At 34.9% G+C, this 22254-nt stretch overlaps 2 protein-coding genes across 2 annotated transcripts in view; both read left to right on the forward strand.

The window, feature by feature from the left end:
- Positions 1-22254, forward strand: part of LOC138694622 (cytochrome P450 4c3-like) — a 123409-nt gene that overhangs the window by 64238 nt on the left and 36917 nt on the right. The window lies entirely within an intron of this gene.
- Positions 1892-9732, forward strand: LOC138695190 (cytochrome P450 4C1-like). The gene is made up of 2 exons (XM_069819649.1): positions 1892-3043; positions 9289-9732. The coding sequence occupies exons 1-2, from the start codon at positions 1964-1966 to the stop codon at positions 9730-9732; spliced, it is 1524 nt and encodes a 507-aa protein (XP_069675750.1). The 5' UTR covers positions 1892-1963.

The following is a 22254-nucleotide window of genomic DNA, read 5'->3' on the forward strand; positions in this document are numbered from 1 at the left end:
ACAAAACTGGTTAATTAAAAACCCAATTATGTATTCCATCTCTGTTATAGTCCAATCTAATTGAAAGTCCTGAAACGACTATTTAATGAAATTGTGACACTTACGAGAAAGTTCTGTTATAAACCCAACGAGCCTAATTAAAAAAATATTTATCATAAAAATTGTCATAACCAAATTGTTTATAACCCAAAATAGTTTAATGTCTTAAAACGACTGATTTATAGAATTGTGTGGTTTACGAGAAGATTCTGTTATAAAACAAACGAGTATAATTAAAGAAACACAATTATGTATTCCAAATTTTTTATTACCTAAACTAGTTTAAAGTCGTATAACGACTGATTATTGAATTGTGCGATCTACGAGAAATTCCGTTATAACACAAACCAGTCTAATTAAAGATATGTTCTAACTTTTTTATAACATAAACTAGTTTAAAGCCGTATTACGACTGATTGAAGAAATTGTGCGACTTAACGAGAAAATTCTGTTGTAAAACAAACGAGTCTAATTAAAGAAATAGGTATTAAAAAGGCTGCTTAAAGTATCCAATATTTCAGGAGGTGATATTATGCATCAAAACAAGAAAATAATGTCTAATAAACTTGGGTCCTACAACACATACTTCCTAAGATCTGAACACTTGTTCATAGGAGGTACTCAATGTAAAGTCCATTCATGGCAATGCATTTCGCTGCCCTACAATACAACAGACTACCAGGTAATCATACCGTAGTTGACACCCCTGGCATCTAATAATGATACGTCGCAAGGAAAAATGAAAACAAAAGTCTGGTTGCGGATATAAGCCGGGTTCAACAGAAATGGTGTTGTGAATTTTCATAACCAGCATGTGTAGGCTGATGAAAATCCCCAAGCAGTTGAAGAAACAAGATTCAGCACCCATTCTCAATCAACTTATGCTCAGGCGTTCTTGGTCATAGATTAATAGGACCATACGTGCTACCACAGAGATTAACTGGGAATCGTTTTCAGGACATTCTTATTGACGTATTGAAACAAATTTCAAAGAGTGCGTGATTCCTTACGCCGAGGGGCAGAGGAATGCATTGCCATGAATGGACGTCACATTGAGCACCTCCTATGAACAAGTGTTCAGATATCAAAAAGTATGTGTTGTAGGACCCATCTTTATGAGACATTATCTTCTTGTTTTGATTCATACTAGCACCTCCTAAAATATTGGGTACTTATTAAACACCCTGTATAAAATTGTCAAAAGCAAATTATTCATAATCTAAACTAGTTTAAAGTCGTATAGCGGCTAATATATTGAATTGTCCGCTTTACTAGAAAATTATGATATAAAACAAACCAGTGTAATTAGAGACACTCAATTATGTGTTCTAACTTTGTTAATACTTAAACTGGTTTAAAGTCTCATAACGACTGATTCATGAACTTGTGCGACTGACCAGAAAATTCTGTTATAGAAAAACGAGTGCAATTAAAGACAATTATGTATTATATAACATTGTCATGACCAATTTTTTCATACGTTAAACTAGTTTAAAGTCGTATAACGAATGATTTATGAAATTGTGTGATTTACGAGAAAATTCTGTTATAACATAATCCAGTCTAATTGAAGAAGTGCAACTATATAATCTAACATTTGTTACAATCTAATTTAACTGGTTTAATCTCGTATAACGACTGATGCGTGAATTTGTAACAGGTCAAAAGGTCAAAAGAATGGATTGGAACTTACCAAAAAATTCTAACTGCAGTGAAATATTATCTTCAAATTATTAATTATAATACATATATGAAGTTCCACCGTAGGAAAAGATGTACGAAACAAATTCTGTGTGTATGTAATGGACGGATATTCTTTTCTATTTTTCAGATCTACCACTACAGTGAGAAAGGAGCCTGGTCTTGAATTCAAGCTAAGTGAATAAATAAACTTCACACGTCAGTACATCCACTTGATCACAATATGTGGATTATTGCAGTTTCGTTCTTTGTCGTTTGCATTGTTGCCGTAATTTATATCACATGCAGAAATAATCGCAAGATTCAATTGATATCTACGTTACCTGGACCATCTTTATTTTCTGCTCTAAAAGTCGCTATCATCATTGGATTTTGTGACTACAGTCAAGTTTTTAAAATCGTTAAAGACTTATTTGATACCTACGGATCCATCGTGAGTGGATGGTATGGATCGATACCGCTGATACTACTCAAAGATCCTCAACGTATTGAAAAGTTATGCAAACAAGATAAAGTCTGGAGGAGATTACCAGACATAATAGATAAAAAAGTTATGGAACCAGTATTCAAGGGCGGAGTAATAGCAATTGAAGGTGAAGAATGGAAAAGGCACAGACGTATTCTCAACAGTGCATTCCACAACAACATTCTGGAGAAATTTGTAAATAACGTGGATAAAAATAGCAATATCCTGGCGAATAGAATAGAAGAGTATGCGAATGGTAGTTTTCAAGCATTACACCTTCTTTTTACTCAGTGTACAGTTGACATGGTTGTTGAAAATGTATTAGGATATACGCTTGATATTCAGAAGAGGAATGATATTGCATTTGTTGAAAACCTCGAAGAAGCATTAGAGATATTTTCTAGAAAATTATTTAAGCCGTGGATGTTCGTTGAAATAATATTCAACATGTTAGACGTGAGTCGAAAACAAGCATCTATTGTCTCCTTCATTCATGGTAACATCAACAAAGCAATTGACTACTTTTTAACTCAGTATGAAACAATGACACAGAATGGAGAAGACATCGAGGAATACGTGAAGACAAAGGGAAGATTGTTCGACATCCTATTAAATACTTCAGAAATGAGTAGGGATGATGTTATTGGAGAAATAGCTTCCGTTACAGGTGCAGGAGCGGAGACCAGTTCAACAGCGTGTTGTTTTGCATTGGCACTACTTTCTGAAAATCAAGGTATCCAAAAAAAAGTTATGAAAGAACAAATAAAAATATTTAATAAAAATATACACGCTCCAGTTGCAAATGAACATCTCATTAAAATGACGTATCTCGAACAGGTAAGTTCATATAAAATATATGTATCTTGTACAGTATGTGCATGCATTTTTCTTGTACTCGCAGTGAATTCGTTGTATGATTATTGTAAATTATCTTTCAAACCCTATATTCCCGAATTCGAATACGGCAAACTACGATTATATTTTTTTGCAAAGAAACGTTGTTAGCGTAACTTCATTTATCCATATATTATGAAAAAACACTAAAAAGAAGACATTTTAATTGAAACGAAATCTACCTAGCATTATGTCATAAAATATATTACATATATAATTTGTGACATAATGAAGTAATTTTAAGTATAAATTTATGAACAAATATAATATCTAAAAAGCTTTACCACCACTTATAATTGCAGAGGCAACAGTAATAATCTGTTAATCATTAATTTTTAAGATGTTGGACGACAAACTAATGGTGAAGCACGATAATCTACAATTTCTCCAGTTGTATTTCAGAAAATATCAATTGCATTTCAGATTTCTCATTTGTATTTTAGATTAGTCAATTCAATATCAGATAGTATCAATTGATTTCAGAAAACATCGTATTTCAAAAAACATCAATTGTATTTCAGATTTGTCAATTTAATTTCGGATAGTTTCGTTTGTATTTCAGATTATTCAATTCAATTTCAGATAGTATAATTGTATTTCAGAAAACATCAAATGTATTTCAGATTGGTTAATTGAATTTCAGAAACTATCATTTATATTTCAGAAGTTATGGTTGGCACCTTATTCTCCAATGTCAAAACTAATCGATATCATTTTTGTGTAAAGTGAAGACGTACATAAAAATCTATCTTGGAATTCCTGTTTCATAGCTCATGGTGTTGTAGGCTGATTTACCTACTGTGCATTAGAGAATAAAATTAATGAGGGAACACACATAATATTGTTGGTGGTGATTGTGCTCGTGCGGTACAACACAGTACAATTCATCAAGCTGCAGCTTCAGCTATGGTGAATATGCCTGTCGGACGCTAAAATGTAATAAAATTGAGAATTTTTATAAATCCAATTTCCATTTTTTAAATATATGTAAAAATCTCAAGTAGGCCTACATTTGTTTCTTTGTGAAATAAAACTGACTATGTAATCTTAAATGCATTGCTTATTTTCTGAAATACATTTGATACCATCTGAAATACAATTGACAAATCTAAAATACATTTGATACCAGCTCCACTCATGGGACTCGAAATGGCAACTGACAATATAATGTTTCGAAATACTTAATGAGTTAATAATGAAAAACTGAACTTGTGGAAATTAGAGGCTTCCTTTGGTATTGCTAGGGTCAATACCTCAATTTATAACATAATATTTTAAAGAAAAGTTTCCCGATTTGTTAAAAACAACAAAAATACCGAAATAATTTCCACAATTCAAATCAATATATCAACGCTGTCATTTCGAGTCCCATGAGTGGGGACCAACGGAAACCAGTAAATGACCTATCTGAAATGCGGAAGGCCCCTCCTCTAATGAAATTTGGAAAGATCTGCATTTATAGACCCAGTTCAGAGGAACTAAGTTCCACCGTTTATGTGTGTATGCGTGCATTCGTGCGTGCGTGTGACCCACATCAGCGTTAGAAATTATATATATATACAGCGTGGAAGCGATATAACCTTGTGCATTGAAAGGAGGCATAGTTTGCATGAAAATAAATCTATTTACGTTTTCAGATTAAGTGTGTAGTGAATTAAATAATTGCAACGAAAATTTAAACTCTCTGGCAACGTCTCAATGCACAAGATTCCACACGGATGCATTGAAATCATCTGACGTGAGATATAAACAACAGTTTACGTATTGCACATTGAAGCGACTGATACGGACCAGATTTTTCTCGACCAAATTTAAAATCTCCTTTTACTTATCAACAATTTGTTCCTGTCGTTGTCCACCCCGATTGTGAAATGTTGGAATTACGCTGCCGTGTCACGGACCAGCTAGCAGACAGCAATGCATTATATACTATCCTACCGGAAATCTTTTTGCATACAAGCGTTGAATGTCACGCGAGTTGCATTTCATCTTTCCAAAAGTCAAAATCATGTCCAGACATTCAGAATTAGAAAATCTCGGCATTGCTGTACACTAAATTGAATGGCAATACAAGCTTCACTTAAAATCGGAACACTCAGATACCAACTTTTACTGAATATTCACGTTACTGGCACAAAGCTACCTTGACTACCAAGAATGATCCTTTACCTCAATCGAAATAAAGTTTAGAACAGCTGATCAGTGTTCCCACCTCTAGTCTTGTTAGTCAAGAAACAAATTTGCAATACATTTTATTTAATTTACACGAAAACCGTCCATTCGATCGAAATACGAAAAAGGGAAGATATATTCTTTAATACATTCTCTATTAGCATCGGCAGAATTCAAGATCCTATGTATAGCATTTATTCACAACGACGACGTTAATATTTTCGGCAAAGACACTTTTCTCTTCTTCTTCTTTTTTTTTTTTTTTTTTTTTCGTAAGCTATAAACTTCTCACCAATATAGCATTAGACCTTTATACTCACAAGGGAAGTACCCCAGCTCGAACGGCTAAAACCGAGTGTAAATGCGTTTAAAATACAGAGTTGTGCTTGTTCTACCACCCATCAAGTTTATTTATATGTAAATCTCCGCAGTCGTATGCAATCAATGATTGAAGAATAACGAATCTAATGACTAGAGAAGAGCAAATCGCTGAAGAAACAACCCCGTGTAACAGAGAGTTATGACAAGGAAATCCACAAAATACATAAATGAGGTATTATGTGCCAATAAGCTACACATTTGCTTTAAATAATATACGAGTATAGGGTATTTAAAAAATCAAATCAAACATTAAACCGCTATAAATATTATAATATGAGATAGGGAAAAAATAAGAACATCACAGTGTTGGACAAACAACGGGGTTTACAAAACATTGGGAAGATGTGCGCCGTTCTCTTGTTCAAAGTACAGCTTTCTCTCTGCGACACCATGTAGCCTACAGCATTTTTCAGATAATATCTTGGAATATTGGCAATTTCTTGCGAAATGCCATCTTTCAGTTGCAGTAGGGTTGTTGGATGTATCAGGAAAACTCGTTCTTTAAGGTAACCCCACAACCAAGAGTCGGCCGGATTGAAATCTGGAGATCGCGGAGGTCACATTTTTGGAAAGTGCCTACTGATGACTTTGGTTGGAATATTTATAATATTTATAGCGATTTAATATCTGAACTGACTTTTGAAATATCCTATATATTAACATATACAGTGCGTACTTGTCCGTATATCTCGAACTAGAAGATGCTGTGTTGTGGTACGTTCTTCCCTTATTCGTCATAGAGTGCAAATCTGCAGTTTCAATGAAGTGATTAAAACACAACGGAATGGAACAGTGTGCACACTTGATAAGGGCAACATGTGAACATGATACATCATCTTCGGTATATCCGCAATGCAATAGTTCAATATCACAAGCCACAATGATCACACTATCAGATGATGCAACAGGAATATCAACTTCGTAACCGGATCTTCGCCACGAAATGTTAACATAGGTCTGTACCTCGGTGCAGAAAGTTGGTTGTAGATGACAGAGTGAAGGCGGATGATGAAATATCGATCATGTAACGTGACCTGCAGTTTGTCAATTTGTAACCGTACAAAATCAACAATTCTGCAATGCAGTTTGTACCGTCTGAAAAAATATATACACCCGGAGATTGACAATATTTGGTTGTCTTTTATGGCAGTATATGTAACGTAGTATCCTTGTTGGGGAAACATTCTCCTATCCGACTGTAATCTTTGTGTCCTGACCAGAAATCAGAAAGTAATAGACCTTTTTTCACAAACATGTTCACCGAGGACCGAATGTAAAAAGCTTTTCATGTGCCCTTTGATCATATTTTCATTTTTACTCGCTTCAACATGAATGTTCCGTGGACAAATTGCTACTACTTTCTTTGCAAACTGTGGACCAAACATCCCTGTGTTTCCTGCAAATGTAAAGCTTGCTCGCTAATCTATCATCCATGGACACTGCCACATCTATTATGTAACAGTGTGTGGAGCTATGAAAAGACTGTACCACACCAGCTGTTGATTTTTCACTTCTGTGTGATAGTGTTTAAGAAGATGATAGTTCATTAAAAAATTGGTTCCGATCATTATTCCACACGCGTTGCTTAACTATGTGGTTTTGTCTTTAATGAATATGTTCACATCTACCACAAATGTTTCTACTTTGTGCCTAATGTAGTGATATGCCTGGACGAAATGTTATATTCTTTTTTGAAGCCGCTGGCGAAATGCAAAGAAGCTTTAAATTGTCCAGAGCAACTACTGTAGCAGCTTCCAGAGCCCAAGCTTGAATGTGCCAGTAGTGGACTACTGATCATAGTCTCTGGCTCTGTCAAACTGTGCACTTACAGTCTCTTTTAAAGCCTTCAGATTTGATATTTTGTTTCCCTTGAAGTGGCACCGGTCTTACATTTTGCGCGTCACATAATCCAAAATTACCTTTCAGTTGGATTTCAAAAGAGTGCAGCTATAACTGTTCATTAGTTTCCTGTAAGAATTGTAACCGCGATTAAAATAATCATAAATATTGTCCAATGTTAGGTCATCAAACACTGGGTCGTGGTATTTTTGAGAGTGAAGGTAAGTATTCACTTTGACTTGCAGTTCCTTTATTTGCTGGAGAGGAAGTTTCAGAACTGTTGGATCTCTCATATCCCATGTGCTGTTTCTTTTCCGCCATCAGACTCAAAATCACTAATCCTATCCAATATGTCGATATCTACTTCTGATAATTCCCGGTAGTATTTTTGCATTATAATGTCACGTAATTTGCATGCAAACGACTCATTCTCACTCCAATTACAGCCTCATTATCCGGTATGTAAGTTCGACCTAACTTTGCGCGCAGCAGGTAAACAATGTTCACAGGATTAATTGACTTCAGCCTACACATGTCTGCCGTTAGTACGTGCACTTCACTATTGAACACCACAATTGTCTCGCTCGTACTCTCTGTACAGCTACGACGTTGTGAGGCTAGTACGCTAACTTTCAGATGGCGATAGCGGCCGCACACGTAGTTTTACAGATGAATGGCATTGATAGCTATTCGAACAGATACAACATTATATTTAAACGGGTTTCCAGTCGGTTTTAGCCGTTCGAGCTGGGGTACTTCCCTTGTCAGTATGACCAATTAGCTCTGCAAACCTGCCGGGTTATTACACTTCAATCTGTATGTAAACGGGAAGGGAGGGTACTAAATAGGGTCTTTTTGAGAGATGAATCAGGCAGGGAAGTTAATCAAAAGAATATGTCATTGTGGTCGTTTGTGAACGGTTTTCGAGACATTCGTACAAATTAATAAAAGCGAGCAGATGGAAACATTGCATTATGTGACAGTAGCAGTTGAGTCGCAATATTATGAACAGTCTTAAACAAAACAAATGATCGACTGCCATACGCTACGTCCCCTTCGAAACACTTGGGTTGATTCCATGAGAGCTTAGGTATACACGATAACGAATTTCTTACACTCTTTTCTTTTCTGTCTGTTTTCAGATCAAATGTTATAAATAATTCATAACAAAGATATATTCAAGGGCTAAATTGGTGGACTTAGAAAAATTAATGCTGCAGGAAATCGGTCAGTTTTGTATCTAAGTCTGTACATAACAGCACGGAAAATTCACCAACTTAGCGCCTCACAAAGAGGCATTGGTGACTCTGCAGTTACTTCTTCTCGATCCGATTCTCCTTCCGACTTTCTCCTATCATCACTGACTGCACGGTTACAACGTCTCCCTGTCACACACATTGTTACTGAACTTCAACGAAATGAGGCCTACGCCAAATTCCCAATTTTACACAACAAACCAATAAGGTGCACATTTGTTGGTGCTGTCTCTATAAAATCACCCAACATCACCTCTCCAACGTCTCCCCTTTTCCTGGAATACGCATTCGAAAACACATCTAAAAATGCTACTTTTCTCAAACCCCTTTCAAAGAAAACCATCAAAATATTAGACTTTGATATTTAACTCATTTATCTTTCAAAAGGACCCAATTTAGTCATATTTCATGCTGTGTAAACAGAGTAAGGGTCAGCTTGGTGGTTGAGCGCAGTGGTATTTAATGTCTGTACTTGCAACTCCTTTGAACAGGTTCCTTACACCTGTATTATTATATTGTTCCTTAATTTCCTTTTTTCAGGTAGTCAAAGAAACTCTGAGACTCTATCCGACTCTTCCACATATATATAAGAATCCAGTGGATGAAGTCGACCTCGGAAACGGAGAAATAATTCCGGAAGGAAGCCTCGTGCTTATCAGCGCTTACTTGATACATCGCCACAAGGATTACTTTCCCAATCCTGATAAATTTGATCCTGATAGATTTACACCTGAGAATTCTGTGGGCAGACATCTTTATTCATATATACCCTTCGGGCTAGGTCGCAGAATGTGCGTAGGGCATAAATTCGCTATGATGGAAATAAAGGCTATCCTGTCTACAGTCATCAGAAGATATCACTTTATAGCAGTAGAAGGTGGTATGGAGAGAATCAACGAAAGTTTGCAGTTTGGAATTGTAATGAAACCACTAAGTGATTTCAAATTAAAATTTGTACCAAGGAAATTATATAATGTTGAATAGGAAATGTGTACCTTATTAATATGGAATGTGGTGTAAAATATTTTTGAATTTACAGAAAGCATTAAATATTGTTGTACATTTTAAACAATGGAACAATAAAAAAAACCTCTCCTCTGTTATGTTTAAATGTGATGATAAATTTGGCGATGATTTCGTCGGAATATAAGAGACATCTTAGGCGATTACGAAGCGCGGGACATTGAGGGGATCAAAGCATTCGTGCAGAGGGATGACACAATCTGCTAGTTCGTGGAGTCAACACCGATGAATTTACAAGGGACCGGTTATAATGAATGAATAAGGAACAGATAATTAACTCAAGCGGAGATTGATACTCACGCCTCAACGCAGTCTATAAGCGTATGGCTCAGAGCCCTCAATAACGGCCTAGCCCATGGGCTGTTTCCGCGCTGCACAGCACTGGGTCCGCAGTGTCGCTCGTAACTAGCTCGTGACGTCACTTAGCATCAACGCACGGGCCGCAGCGAACTGCTTGCGGAACGGTTTCGCGCGATGGGCTTGTGTTAATGCGTGGACAAACTATCAAAATTCTTTGACAAATAATATGATAAAGTATTTGATCAAAGATTCTTTGATAAAGGATAGGATTTTTTGGTATATTACACTACATAAAATCTTTTATAGAAGATTTTGTCAAACGTAACCTAAAATTAGAAACAAAAGCTCTCTGAGTAATTATTGTTCCACAACAGTGAACACGTGTTCCGAGGATTTGATGATACTAATATTTACGCGTTAAATTTATGATTTGTTTATACTAATATTAACGCGTTATGTTTATAATACCATCAATGAAGAACAGCTATAATTAGTTCAATTATTACAATATGCATGTTACTGAAAAAAAAAATTGTGGGTTAAACCCCTGATCATAATACAAATATGCGATCAGGATCAAACCATGAATGGCAAGACGTGATAAGAGAGGTATACATCATAACCTGTTGAAAGAGGTAAAATGCGAGGACTTGAAACGTTATACAAATTATTATGATTTATTATTATTATTATTATTATTATTATTATTATTATTATTATTATTATATTACAAAAAATATTTAGTTACAACATTTCATTTCCTTCACATTCCGATATGTTATATTTGCGTTCCGCTATATTCGTTACAAGATATAGAAATCTTTTATCAAAGATAACAAGCTGAACTTACATTTTATGAAAGATCTTTTATGAAAGAAACAATTATAAAAGAAAACCCATTACACTGTCATATATTTTATAATATATATTTTATAAAAATCTTTGTTAAAGAACGTTTATAGTGTCATAGCAGCACGGAAATCTTTCATCACAGAAAGCATACATGCTAAAATACAGTCTCCCTAGAGAAAAGTAGTAAAGGAGAAAATCGCTGCTAGAAAGTTTAAAACAACAGGATCGGATGGAAATTAAAGAAGTACCATAAGGACAGTTTTTAAATCTGTGTTCGACAGCAGGGGAAAATAATTTAATTTTGTAATGTGTCCGGTATGGAAGTAACTGTATGCTCATGCCACACGCCAAGCGAAAGCACAACCAATGGGTGCAAGCGGAAAAGCAGCAGAATTCAATCCACTGGTGCAGTACTGAGCAGTGCTGCGGACTTGGACGTGGAAGCCCAGTGCAATAGGCTAGGAAGCGGCCGCGTGAAGCAGTGTTGGACTTGGGCGGGATGGGCTGCTGATGCATTAGCACTCGCAGTGCTGAGCTATAGGCCAACCTCCATAACACTGTTGTGACTGCGTTCAACTCGAACAGCGCTGAGGTGGCGCTGAAATAGCGACAACATTGAACGCCTTGCTGATCGACAGCGCTGAAATAGCGGCTGCCATTTTTCGTAGCATTTTTTTTCGCTGCAGGTCAGTTGCAAGCCAGCGAAAGTGGACAGGATAGGCAACACCAATGGTGTCTTATATTTCTGAGTAGACGGAACAATGGTGTCTTTCATTTATAAGCACAGCGGGCATTTTGCAATCAGGTCGTTCAAGAACTCACAGCTGCTGTAACTCAGTAAAAATGAATAGATGAATTAGAGCTGTCACGGCTGAACACAACCTATGAGTCCTGCTTACTACACCAAGACCACACCACTAGAGTCAATGAAACACTGTTGCAACGCACGAAGAAACCGATGGATGTAAGTATTGCTTCCAGATACAAAATTATCACCGATACTTTCTTCTACAAGGCACTATAAATCAGAATGATTGCAATTCACCATAAAGGCTTGAGTTTGGACAAGGATGGTGAAATTATAATGCGTAAACAATAGGCATTTTACTCCGAGAGGTAAGATTTGCTATAGAAACCTCAAGAATAGGAAGACGAAACAAAGCAATTGCCCAAAATATCTGCGGAAATCTAGTTTCCATGGCCCGGAATGTTGCAGGGGTATTTGCTGATGTAGATATTCCCTTTTCCCTTCTTCATTCCACTAACATTGTCCACTTCCCCTCATTTAGATTATAAACTGCAAGTGATAGTGGTTGTGGTTGTGGTTGTGGTGGCGGCCCCGGCGGTGATGGTGGTGGTAGTTAAGTTTGTAGTGATGGTTATGGTTGTTGCACCCTTCAGTCCATCATTTAAGAAATAACATATTTTCCTCTTTTTCCGAGTGTTTTTGGCTGCCATCTCTAAATTTTCTGAGGCCACCTCTCTTCGTTCATTTTCCTCAAGTGGCTCTACCATCTCAAATTTTTCTTCGACTCTCGCAATTATTATTATATCGGCCTCAGACCTAATGCTTAGTCTCTAATTCGACACTGACCTTTATTGTTAGGGCATAAGTTTTGCAGTAAATCCATTCTCTTATTATCAATTTATTTGTGTTCCTCTCCGTTATTTCCCACACTTCAAAACCATACTCGCATACGGTGATACTCTTGACAATAGTTTTATACAAAGGCTTTTTCACACTTCTTTCTATATTCTTGCTGCATATTAAGAAAGGAATTATTTTAACTGCAACTTTAGCCTTCATAAACCTATTTGTTAATTCATGTGTACCTCCATTTTTTTATATTTACGCACAGAGGTAGGTAAATTTATACATGGTTTAACTACTGTTTCATCTTCTTTTTTAGAATTTTAGTATGTTCTGCTACTGCCATGTACTCCGTCTTATAACATTTGATTCTGGACCCATTTAGACGGATTATCATGGAGTTATTGCAGCATATACTGTAAAGAATATCATGTTAATTTCAAACAAAGATAGCCTAATAATCCACGAATCTAAGTGAATAAAATATGTCTTCATCAGTCTTAATACCCATTTTTCACATGCCAGCCTCCAGATCCTGAATTCCTCAGTAAGTTAAATCTACATTAACCCTGTCGTATCCTTTATTACCAATTTTAAGTAAAGACATGCTGTGGTAAGTTTTGCATAGGTATGTGGATATAAAATGTGACTATAATTTTCATAACAAGTTTTTATGTCCCTCGATGACGTTGATAGCGTTAACAATACTGTTAACAATCATGTAAATGCTTGCAAAGTTAAAAAGAAATGATTGTGACGTCACAGGCTGAAGGGGTCAAGAGCTTTAGGCGGCGTGGCTAAAAGTGTGACGTCGTGGCTGGTCGTGGCAAATGACGTCTTAATTGGGCGTGGTTAAAGTGTGAAGTCATAATGGGGCATGGCTTAAGTGCGACGTCATAACTGGCATGATAAAAGTATGACGTCATAAAATGGAAGTTAAAGTGTGACATCATAAGAGGTGTGCTAAATTGTGACGTCATAGAGTTGGGGGTGTGAATTTGAAATGCGCAAGTGCAGGCATTTTTTGAATATGTAATTGAAGTTGTAAAGAGTGGGGGTTATAGGTTACGTAATAATTTGAAATACACACGTTCATACTTGAAATACACAATGCACAATTGCAGAAATATTTGTTTCGCTGGCATAATAATTTTTTTCAGCGCGGGGCTTACATATTTATCGTGGTTTGAAAAAGGAAAATGATATGGGAATGGAAAATTAATTGATAAATTATTTGGGCAATTGGATGTGAGGGGTTGAGAATTGGGGGTTAGAAATTCGCAAGTGCGTACATGTTAATTGAAATTGGAATGGGGGCATTATTGAAGGCGTAAATGTTTGTGCTTCAAGCCAATTGCAGAATAATTGGTATAAAAGTTAATCTTGCTAACTCATAAAGTAAACACATACATTATTCTTATTATTATTACTACTACTATTATTATTATCATTATTATTATTATCACTATTATTATTATCACTATTATTATTATTATTATTATTATTATTATTATTATTATTATATTATCATCATCATTAGGATTCGAATTTAATAAATTTTGAAGTAATATTTAGTAGATTGATTAGTGGATTTACTTTAACCATATATTATCACCAACATTAAATTCATTAGAATATGATTTCATTATTATTATTATTATTATTATTATTATTATTATTATTATTATTATTATTATTATTATTAGGATTCCAATTTAATACATTTTGAATTAACATTTAGTGGATTTATGTTAAGCCATACGTTATTATCTAAAGTACGATTTGGAGCAGTTCGTAATACCATAATATCTAAATCCCATATATAAACACCTGCTCATTGATGATGTAATTGTCGTGTAATGTGGTGTGCATGGGCGGTATCCGTAAATACAGACAAATTTCTTTACACGTTTTCAGAGCGCGGGGGGAGATATACATGTTTGGTAGCGCTGACATAATTAGATTTACAGAGCGGAAACTATGACAATCTTAAGAATTGAACATGTGAGTGATGACATAATTGCTGAGTCGTCTTTTCAATGTGTAATCATGCACCTCTGATTGTTGCAATCCTATGAACGGTTTCTTGCGAAGTTTGAAACATAATTTCATTAGATATTAAATAAAAAAATAAATATACAAATTATTAATCTATACTAATAATAAATCTGTAGCCAAAATTTTTCTGGTAATTTTCGCTTTTCCAAAAATAATTGTGTTAACATGTATAATTAACCATCCTGAAACCAAGAATTTTTTTTGAAATTTTTGTTTGTATGTCTGTATGTCTGTCTGTCTGTCTGTCTGTCTATAATGTTTTTACAGTTACTTTCTGAGTGAATCAAAGCCAGGTAGGATTAGAATAGTTTTTTGTGCACAGAAACCTTGATAGCCTATCAGTACATTCGTTTCCTGTATTTACTAAAATAATTTTTATGTACACATTCATTTTCATCTCAGATAATTAACGAACAACGAGAGTGTATTGATTTAGTATGCATTAATATTACGTTAGCTTAGCAATCCATTATTTTATAATTTAAATTTGAATCTTGTTAAAATACATAAAATATATATGCAATAAATGCAATGCAAAAAAAATAGGTAATGAGCCAAGCTGATTATGTTGCGCTGTTGTAAAAGTTGTTTCTCCTGAGATACAAGAGCCCCCACAACAAATTAAAAATTTACTTATTGGAGTATATCGTTATCAGCACACTTTTATATAATATAATATAATAATAAATCTCTAGCCAAATTTTTTCTGGTAATTTTCGATTTTCCAAAAATAATTGGTGTTAACATGTATAACTATTCATCATGAGAACGTAAAATACTTTTTTGAAATTTTTGTTTGTATGTCTGTCTGTGGAGAATGTTACACAACGCAGAATTGCAGGCATTGTGTTCTTCACCTGACATAATTAGGAACAATAAATCCAGACGTTTGAGATGGGCAAGACATGTAGCAAGTATGGGCGAATCCAGAAATGCATATAGAGTGTTAGTTGCGAGGCCGGAGGGAAAAAAACCTTTGGGGAGGCAGAGACGTATATGGGAAGATAATATTAAAATGGATTTGAGGGAGGTTGGATATGATGATAGAGATTGGATTGATCTTGCTCAGGATAGGGACCTATGGCGGTCTTATTTGAGGGCGGCAATGAACCTTCGTGTTCCTTAAAAGCCAGTAAGTAAGTAAAAAATTATGTCTATCTGTGTATCTGGATGTTTGTTACCTCTTCACGCAATAATAACTGAACGGATTTCGATGAAAATTGAAATTTAAATTAAGTTCGTTTTAACTTAGATTCTAGGCTATTTGGCATTCAAAATACTTTATTTGAAGGGGCCTGAATTGAATAAATCGAAATATCTCGCTTATTATTACTTTTTCTGAAAAATGTCACGTAACAAAAGTTTCTTTAAACATGATTTCCGATAAGTTTTATCCTAAGCAAAATTTTGATAGGACTGATATTTAAGGATATACAAGACATTTAGAATCACAATACAATACATTTTCACAGCCGCCTCAGATTATAACGTTGTTCCTGTAGTAAATCCTATGTGCAAAATATAAAATTTTTGAGTAGGAAGAGAAAATACATTTATTCATTCCATAGCAGTGGTTCAAAGGAGATCATGAATTCTTTCCTTTTCGAAAGAAAGAAATATAATTAGCCTACATATCACTATATATTATGCTATATCACTATTTCAGTTATTTGAAGGATTCAGAAACATAGTGGGCCAAGCGCAATTTCCTGAAGACGTAGAAAATAATGGTTAAAATTAAGTTATTACCATAATTCAATGCAAACATATAGCAAGTAATATCAAGCATACACATTAAAACTAAAAGACATGTCAATCTTCATTAAACTATGGTTGCATGTAATAACAATTAAGAAATATGTTAAAGGAATTGTCATTGGACCGAATGAGTGGTCTCTGGATCACAATGATCGCATTTTAACTTTTTAAATACAATTTAAATTAAGTAATATACTCGTATTTAACGATTTATTCCTCTATCAAACACGATGTTACCTTGATCAAATGTCCTATTTTAATTATGTAATTACTTTATATTTATTACTAACGGGTGCAGCGGAGCGCACGAGTACGGCTAGTACAAAATAAGTTTGTGTATTCATGTAAAATATGTAAGTAATAAGACTCTGAAATAAATCAACAATCATTCCTTACTTGAAAATCGTTCATTATTGCAATGCTTGGAATGGAAAGGGATTTTCGAGAGGGGGGAAATTATGACCTAGTACTGTGACATTTCATATATCCCACTGCCCTTCAAGCTATGCGCATTCCCAAACCCACACGACTGACTACACGAAGGTTCACTGCGTACCCAGGTTTCGAGCAAACCACCTCGTTCGTCTCTAGGCTAGCCTCCTCCGACCGTCGCCAGCCGGAGTTCGGAGAATGCTATGGAATAATGACGAAATTGAGAAATATTAACGAAATAATATAAGCGTAACCCGAGAAAAACCGTAACTGCGCAACAAATTTCACTAAGATTTTTTCAGTGAAAAATCCAGGACCTCGCCAAGACTCTCAGATCTGACCGCCCAACCACTATAGCGGTACGGCAGTGCTTACTGTGAGAAAGTATTTAATCCTAATGACGGTTAGTCATGTTGGTAGAAAGGCAAATCAATATAAGGTATGTAATTTATTGAATGTGGTAGTCTATATATATTTTTAGTAGCACTAGAAGGAATGGTGAACGGGAGAAGAGTTCAGGGCGGAAGAAGATATCAGATGTTAGACGACATTGAGGTACGAGTAGATGAATCATAAACGGAGACTAAAAGGAAGGTAGAAAATAGAAAACATAGGAGAATGCTGGGTTTGCCGTGAAAGATCTGGCATTTGGCAAAACAATATATATGTTTGTATATTATGTTATGTATGTATGTATGTATGTATGTATCTATGTATGTATGTATGTATGTATGTATATATGTATGTATGTATGTATGTATGTATGTATGTATGTATGTATGTATGTATGTATATTTTCTTTTTATGTAAGCATTCTCATAATGAACGATTTTCAGATCTGGAGTGAAAAGGAGTCACTGTTGAAGTAGCACAATAGGTCTATAAGATGGCCTAAAAGTGCGCAGAATTTTCCTCCTCCTCCAAACTGTGCAATTCAGTCCAATGCAACATATATTTATCATAAGTATCACCAGTTTTACACCATTTGCACATTATCTACCACCATTTCTAACTCCACTCACATGTCCACAACCTTCATAAGCGTTATATTCATCACGGTGACCTCTACCGCATGTAATTGTAGCATAACCGTTAATGTTTTACAACAGGACTCCAATTTTCACGTCACTAATATCAGTTATATGGTCTATCATCATTATAATTACCATATCATTGTCATTATTGCAAGATTAAACAATATGCTTCCAAAAGTTTATCTGATACGTACACAGCTCAACAAAGGAATAAACAAAATTCAAGTTAATGTTAGAATGTAGCTAAGTTGTTTCGTTAGAAACGAGAAACAGTGCACTGCAGGCTAAGGAAGTAGTATGCAAATTAGAATAATGCATTCATCTCACACGTTGCACAGTTACTTACTATTACCTTTGCGTGCATAATCATGCTGTTGTATGGATATTTGCGAAGAAGAATGCATTTGCATAAAGGAATCGTTAATAGAATGCAGCACGTTGACATAGTAAATACATGTATAACTATTACTTTTAAGTATAACTATTTCTTTTATATTATACTGACAACAATCCAATATTACGAAAACTAGTAATTAAATTATCCTCTACTAAGGAACAGTGGATAGTGCATGAACTTCCCTATCAATCGGTCCTTGGTTCGATTCCCGATATGAGCAGTGTTTTGTCTCCATTTCACGGAACTGAACGTTGATCTCTAATTTACTATTGTTACGTATCTGCTGTGGCCCTATATCGTGCTGACCACACGGTCAATGAGATAGTGTAGTAATGGTAAAATACATACATTCATCTACACCGCGTAGTAGTGTAAATCTGTAAAATAGGAGGAGTTTAAAATAGTAAAGAAAGAGAAGAAAGGATAATATATTAACCAAGAAATATTTTGTCAAAAATACTTAAGTTGGTATTTCTGGCAACTTACCAAAATATTAAAAATAAAAGTACTAGCCGCAGTTTCATACATTATATACTCGTATCTAGCTGAGATTCATACTGAAACTACTTTCCACATTTTTGTTATGGATTTTCCCGCTTCCTTCATGCGCACAGTTCCTAGTTTTAATACGCAGTACCAGGGATTACACAACGTATTTGAGTAGGCAGGCTGTGGAAATTTGTTATCTTGGAGAGATGTGTAAGCCTATTACAGTCTCTGAAAGAAAGGTGAACAGTAATATATGTCATTTATTTTAGGCGTTTATTCTTTGAGATGTTTCAAAGAAAAAAGTTTAATACAATTTTGCTCCATGTTATTTCATTTTAGAGGTAAACATTGTTTACACTGAAAAAAAAAAAAAAAAAAAACGAAAATTCTCACATTGGCTGCATTCAACTTCGGTTACAATATAACACAAGGAAGTTTTCTATATTTTCTAGCAAAACATTGCATTCTCTGGTAGTGAATATTATTTTATACTATGAAAGGAAACCATTAAGTGCTAAGAGAGCAGAAATTAATTATAGAAAAAAATTAATGGTTTAAATTATTCTATTAATATCATGTCCATGTAATTAACGTCCACACATATTTATGTTAACTTTGATTTTTATTCTCATTTATTTATATCAATATTGTGAACTATCTCCAGATCAATTTATGTTTACTTGTCCCCATTTTCATTTATATCCATTTTTTATGTCTTCTTTTCATATTATGTCCACTGCGTGGTATTTACTTATTTAGGAAGACAAAATTGCTCAATGTAGTGTCTAGAGCATTACTACAATTACTCTTACTAGTCTGTTTCATTGTTTTTTGAGGCTATTGATCGACAAGATCGGCGTAAATAATTTGAAGTTGCGACAACTAATATAAACACCTTTTGTGCCATTGACAGATATTAGGGCTGTTTTTTATAGTATAGTGTTATAGATAATGTTGAGTCTCAAGTGGTAGATTTAATTTCATACCTAGAAATAACTTGCATAGGCTAGCAGGAACACTTTTTCGAGAAAGGAAAAGTGCAATATCAGTGAGATTCCCACTTGAAATATAGAACACTTGTAATCAAATTGAGACAGGACAACATAGAACAACTAAAGTAGTTGAAGGATAGCACAATCGATTCCAAAAACACATCGTCACACATCACGCTTCGATCCGGATATTCATGGAATCGTTAACAAGTACAAAAGATAAATTAGATGGTTATAACCCATTTGCTTGACGAGGATAGGAATTTGCGACATCCAATTAACTGATCCTATCTGGTAAATGTAATATAGCGAAAGAGCTTGATCAGAATTACCCCACTACCAGGAAGAGGTAACATCACTACTTATCTTGAAGCTGTTAGTTTTCGTTTGAAGTTAATGAAGGTGAAGAAACACAGGATGACGTGTAGCTTCTTGGGTATGTGAAGAGACGTAAACATTTGAGATGCACGTAATATATTGGGAATTCATGCAATGGACGTCAAATATTGCACATAAAATTTTGGTTTTTGACTAAAATAAAGTGGACATATAATTAAACGGACATAATTGCATTTATCGCCATATTTTAGTGGACTTTTATGTCATGAACATAAGAAATTGACATTATATTTTTCGTCATTATAAACTGGACCTCGTGTCTGCGTTTCGGTTGAAACCCACTTTTGAAACATTAATTTACACTATATAAGTAGACTAGGTATTGTAACAACACTGAAATACATTTTAGTGCATTCGAAGTATTATGTTTTGAGATATCGATGTCATCTACGCTACGAGTTCAATGACACTAAATGAGAATTTTGTGAATTATCTTGTACTTTTGGACCACGAAATATTGATGGAAAGAACTGCTTGAGTTTTTCCAGTGTTCTCTGGGAAACTCCTTAATTGTCTTATTATGTCTGAAAAACCGAGTTTCATGGTACTTATAGAAATATTGACAGAGAAAAAGTTCTTCAAAATAGGAAAAATGTATAGTGATTCTTATGAAAAATACAAGTTTTACCAAAATGGTATGAAGTATCGCTATAATTTCGGCGTCAATTGCAATTTACTACTACGTATTGTGAAACTTGAAAATCCTTGATTCAGCATCGCTAGTAGGAATTGTTTAGAACAACGTTTCTCAAAGTGTGTTCTCCGGAACCCCGAGGTTCCGTAAGCAACTCCTAGGGTTTCCGCCAGTTCCTGATGTGAAATTATTTACTTTTTAATCTCTAAAATATACAGTTATAAAAACATGAAAATGAATAAGAACATAACTATAAATGTTTATTCAGCCATTCTATCGGCAATTATCAGGACTAGATTGGGTACCGTTTACGTCAATCCGATCACTAATGCACATTGTTGAAATAATAATAGGTGCGCTTAAAGTAACTTAAGTTCTGAAGCAAACACATTTTCCAACAATAATGCACAGATATAAATTGTATTATGGAATTAATTGAAAATTTGGTGAAGGATATTTTGCAGAGTTGTTTTGACGTTCCTTGAAGAAAGCACAGGGAACTTCTTCTGGAGAGGAAAGACCATTATTTTGAAGTTCAGGGAGAGATAAGTGTTAATTTTGTGTTTCAAAGTTTATTTAATAATATCAGAAAAAAGGTAGGGCCTAAAATATTTTAAAGAAAAATTGTGCGAGTTTTGTCATCCCTTCTTCAAAGTCGTGCGAATAGAGGGCGAGACTGATCTTTGCGAGCTACGTCATTCTATTTTTAATACAGAGTGATACCGATCCTATCTCTACTTTTTTAATACAGAGTGACACCGAATCATGGATCGGTGGCTTAAAACAGGATCATTGAAACAATCAACATCCAAGGGTGGCATTACAACTTCAACTATCCCTAAAAGTATCTGGGTCTAATGAAGGAGAAATGGAAACACCAGATTTACAAAGTAGCTGCTCATCATCTGAAAATATGAAAGAGCAAACATCCAAAACACAACATGAACCTGCAATTAAAAAAACGTAAATATGAGAATTACTTAGCCTTGGGTTTCATGAATGCTGCAAATTGCCCTGAATGTTTAATGTGGCAGACGTTTACCTAATACTTTGATGGCACCTTCAAAATGACGTCGCCATTTTGAAACAAACCATGCTCAGTTTCATGACAAGAATATTGATTTCTTTGATAGGAAATTCACAAAGGCACATTTTATTGTAAGCTACAGAGTGGCTCAGGCAGGTGAGTCCCACATAGTAGCCGAAAAATTAATAAAACCCTGCACGATTGACATGGTTAATTCTATGATCAATGAGAAGAAGACTAAACAGTCATCTTCCGTGTCGCTTTCAAATGACACAGTATCTCGTCGCATTCAAAACATTGCAGTTTACGTCAAGGAAGAATTGAACCGTCGGCTCAGACCATGTCAATTTACACTACAGATAGATGAGTCAAGTGATGTAGCAGATCTGGCAGTTGTACTAGTCTTCGTTCATTACCATTATGAAGATGCCATTGAAGATATTCTATTCTGTAAACCGCTGTCAGCTGCTGTCTGAAATTTTCAGACTTGTGAGTACTTGGAAGAAAATCATACACCCTG

The sequence above is a fragment of the Periplaneta americana genome, chromosome 2 (assembly GCF_040183065.1).
Source record: "Periplaneta americana isolate PAMFEO1 chromosome 2, P.americana_PAMFEO1_priV1, whole genome shotgun sequence".
NCBI lineage: Eukaryota > Metazoa > Arthropoda > Insecta > Blattodea > Blattidae > Periplaneta > Periplaneta americana.

Excerpts from the sequence above, each read along its gene's own strand:
- LOC138695190 (XM_069819649.1), top strand. The coding sequence starts at position 1,964 with ATGTGGATTATTGCAGTTTCGTTCTTTGTCGTTTGCATTGTTGCCGTA. Across the intron at positions 3,044-9,288 it reads AAATGACGTATCTCGAACAG|GTAGTCAAAGAAACTCTGAG; the intron begins GTAAGTTCATAT and ends TCCTTTTTTCAG.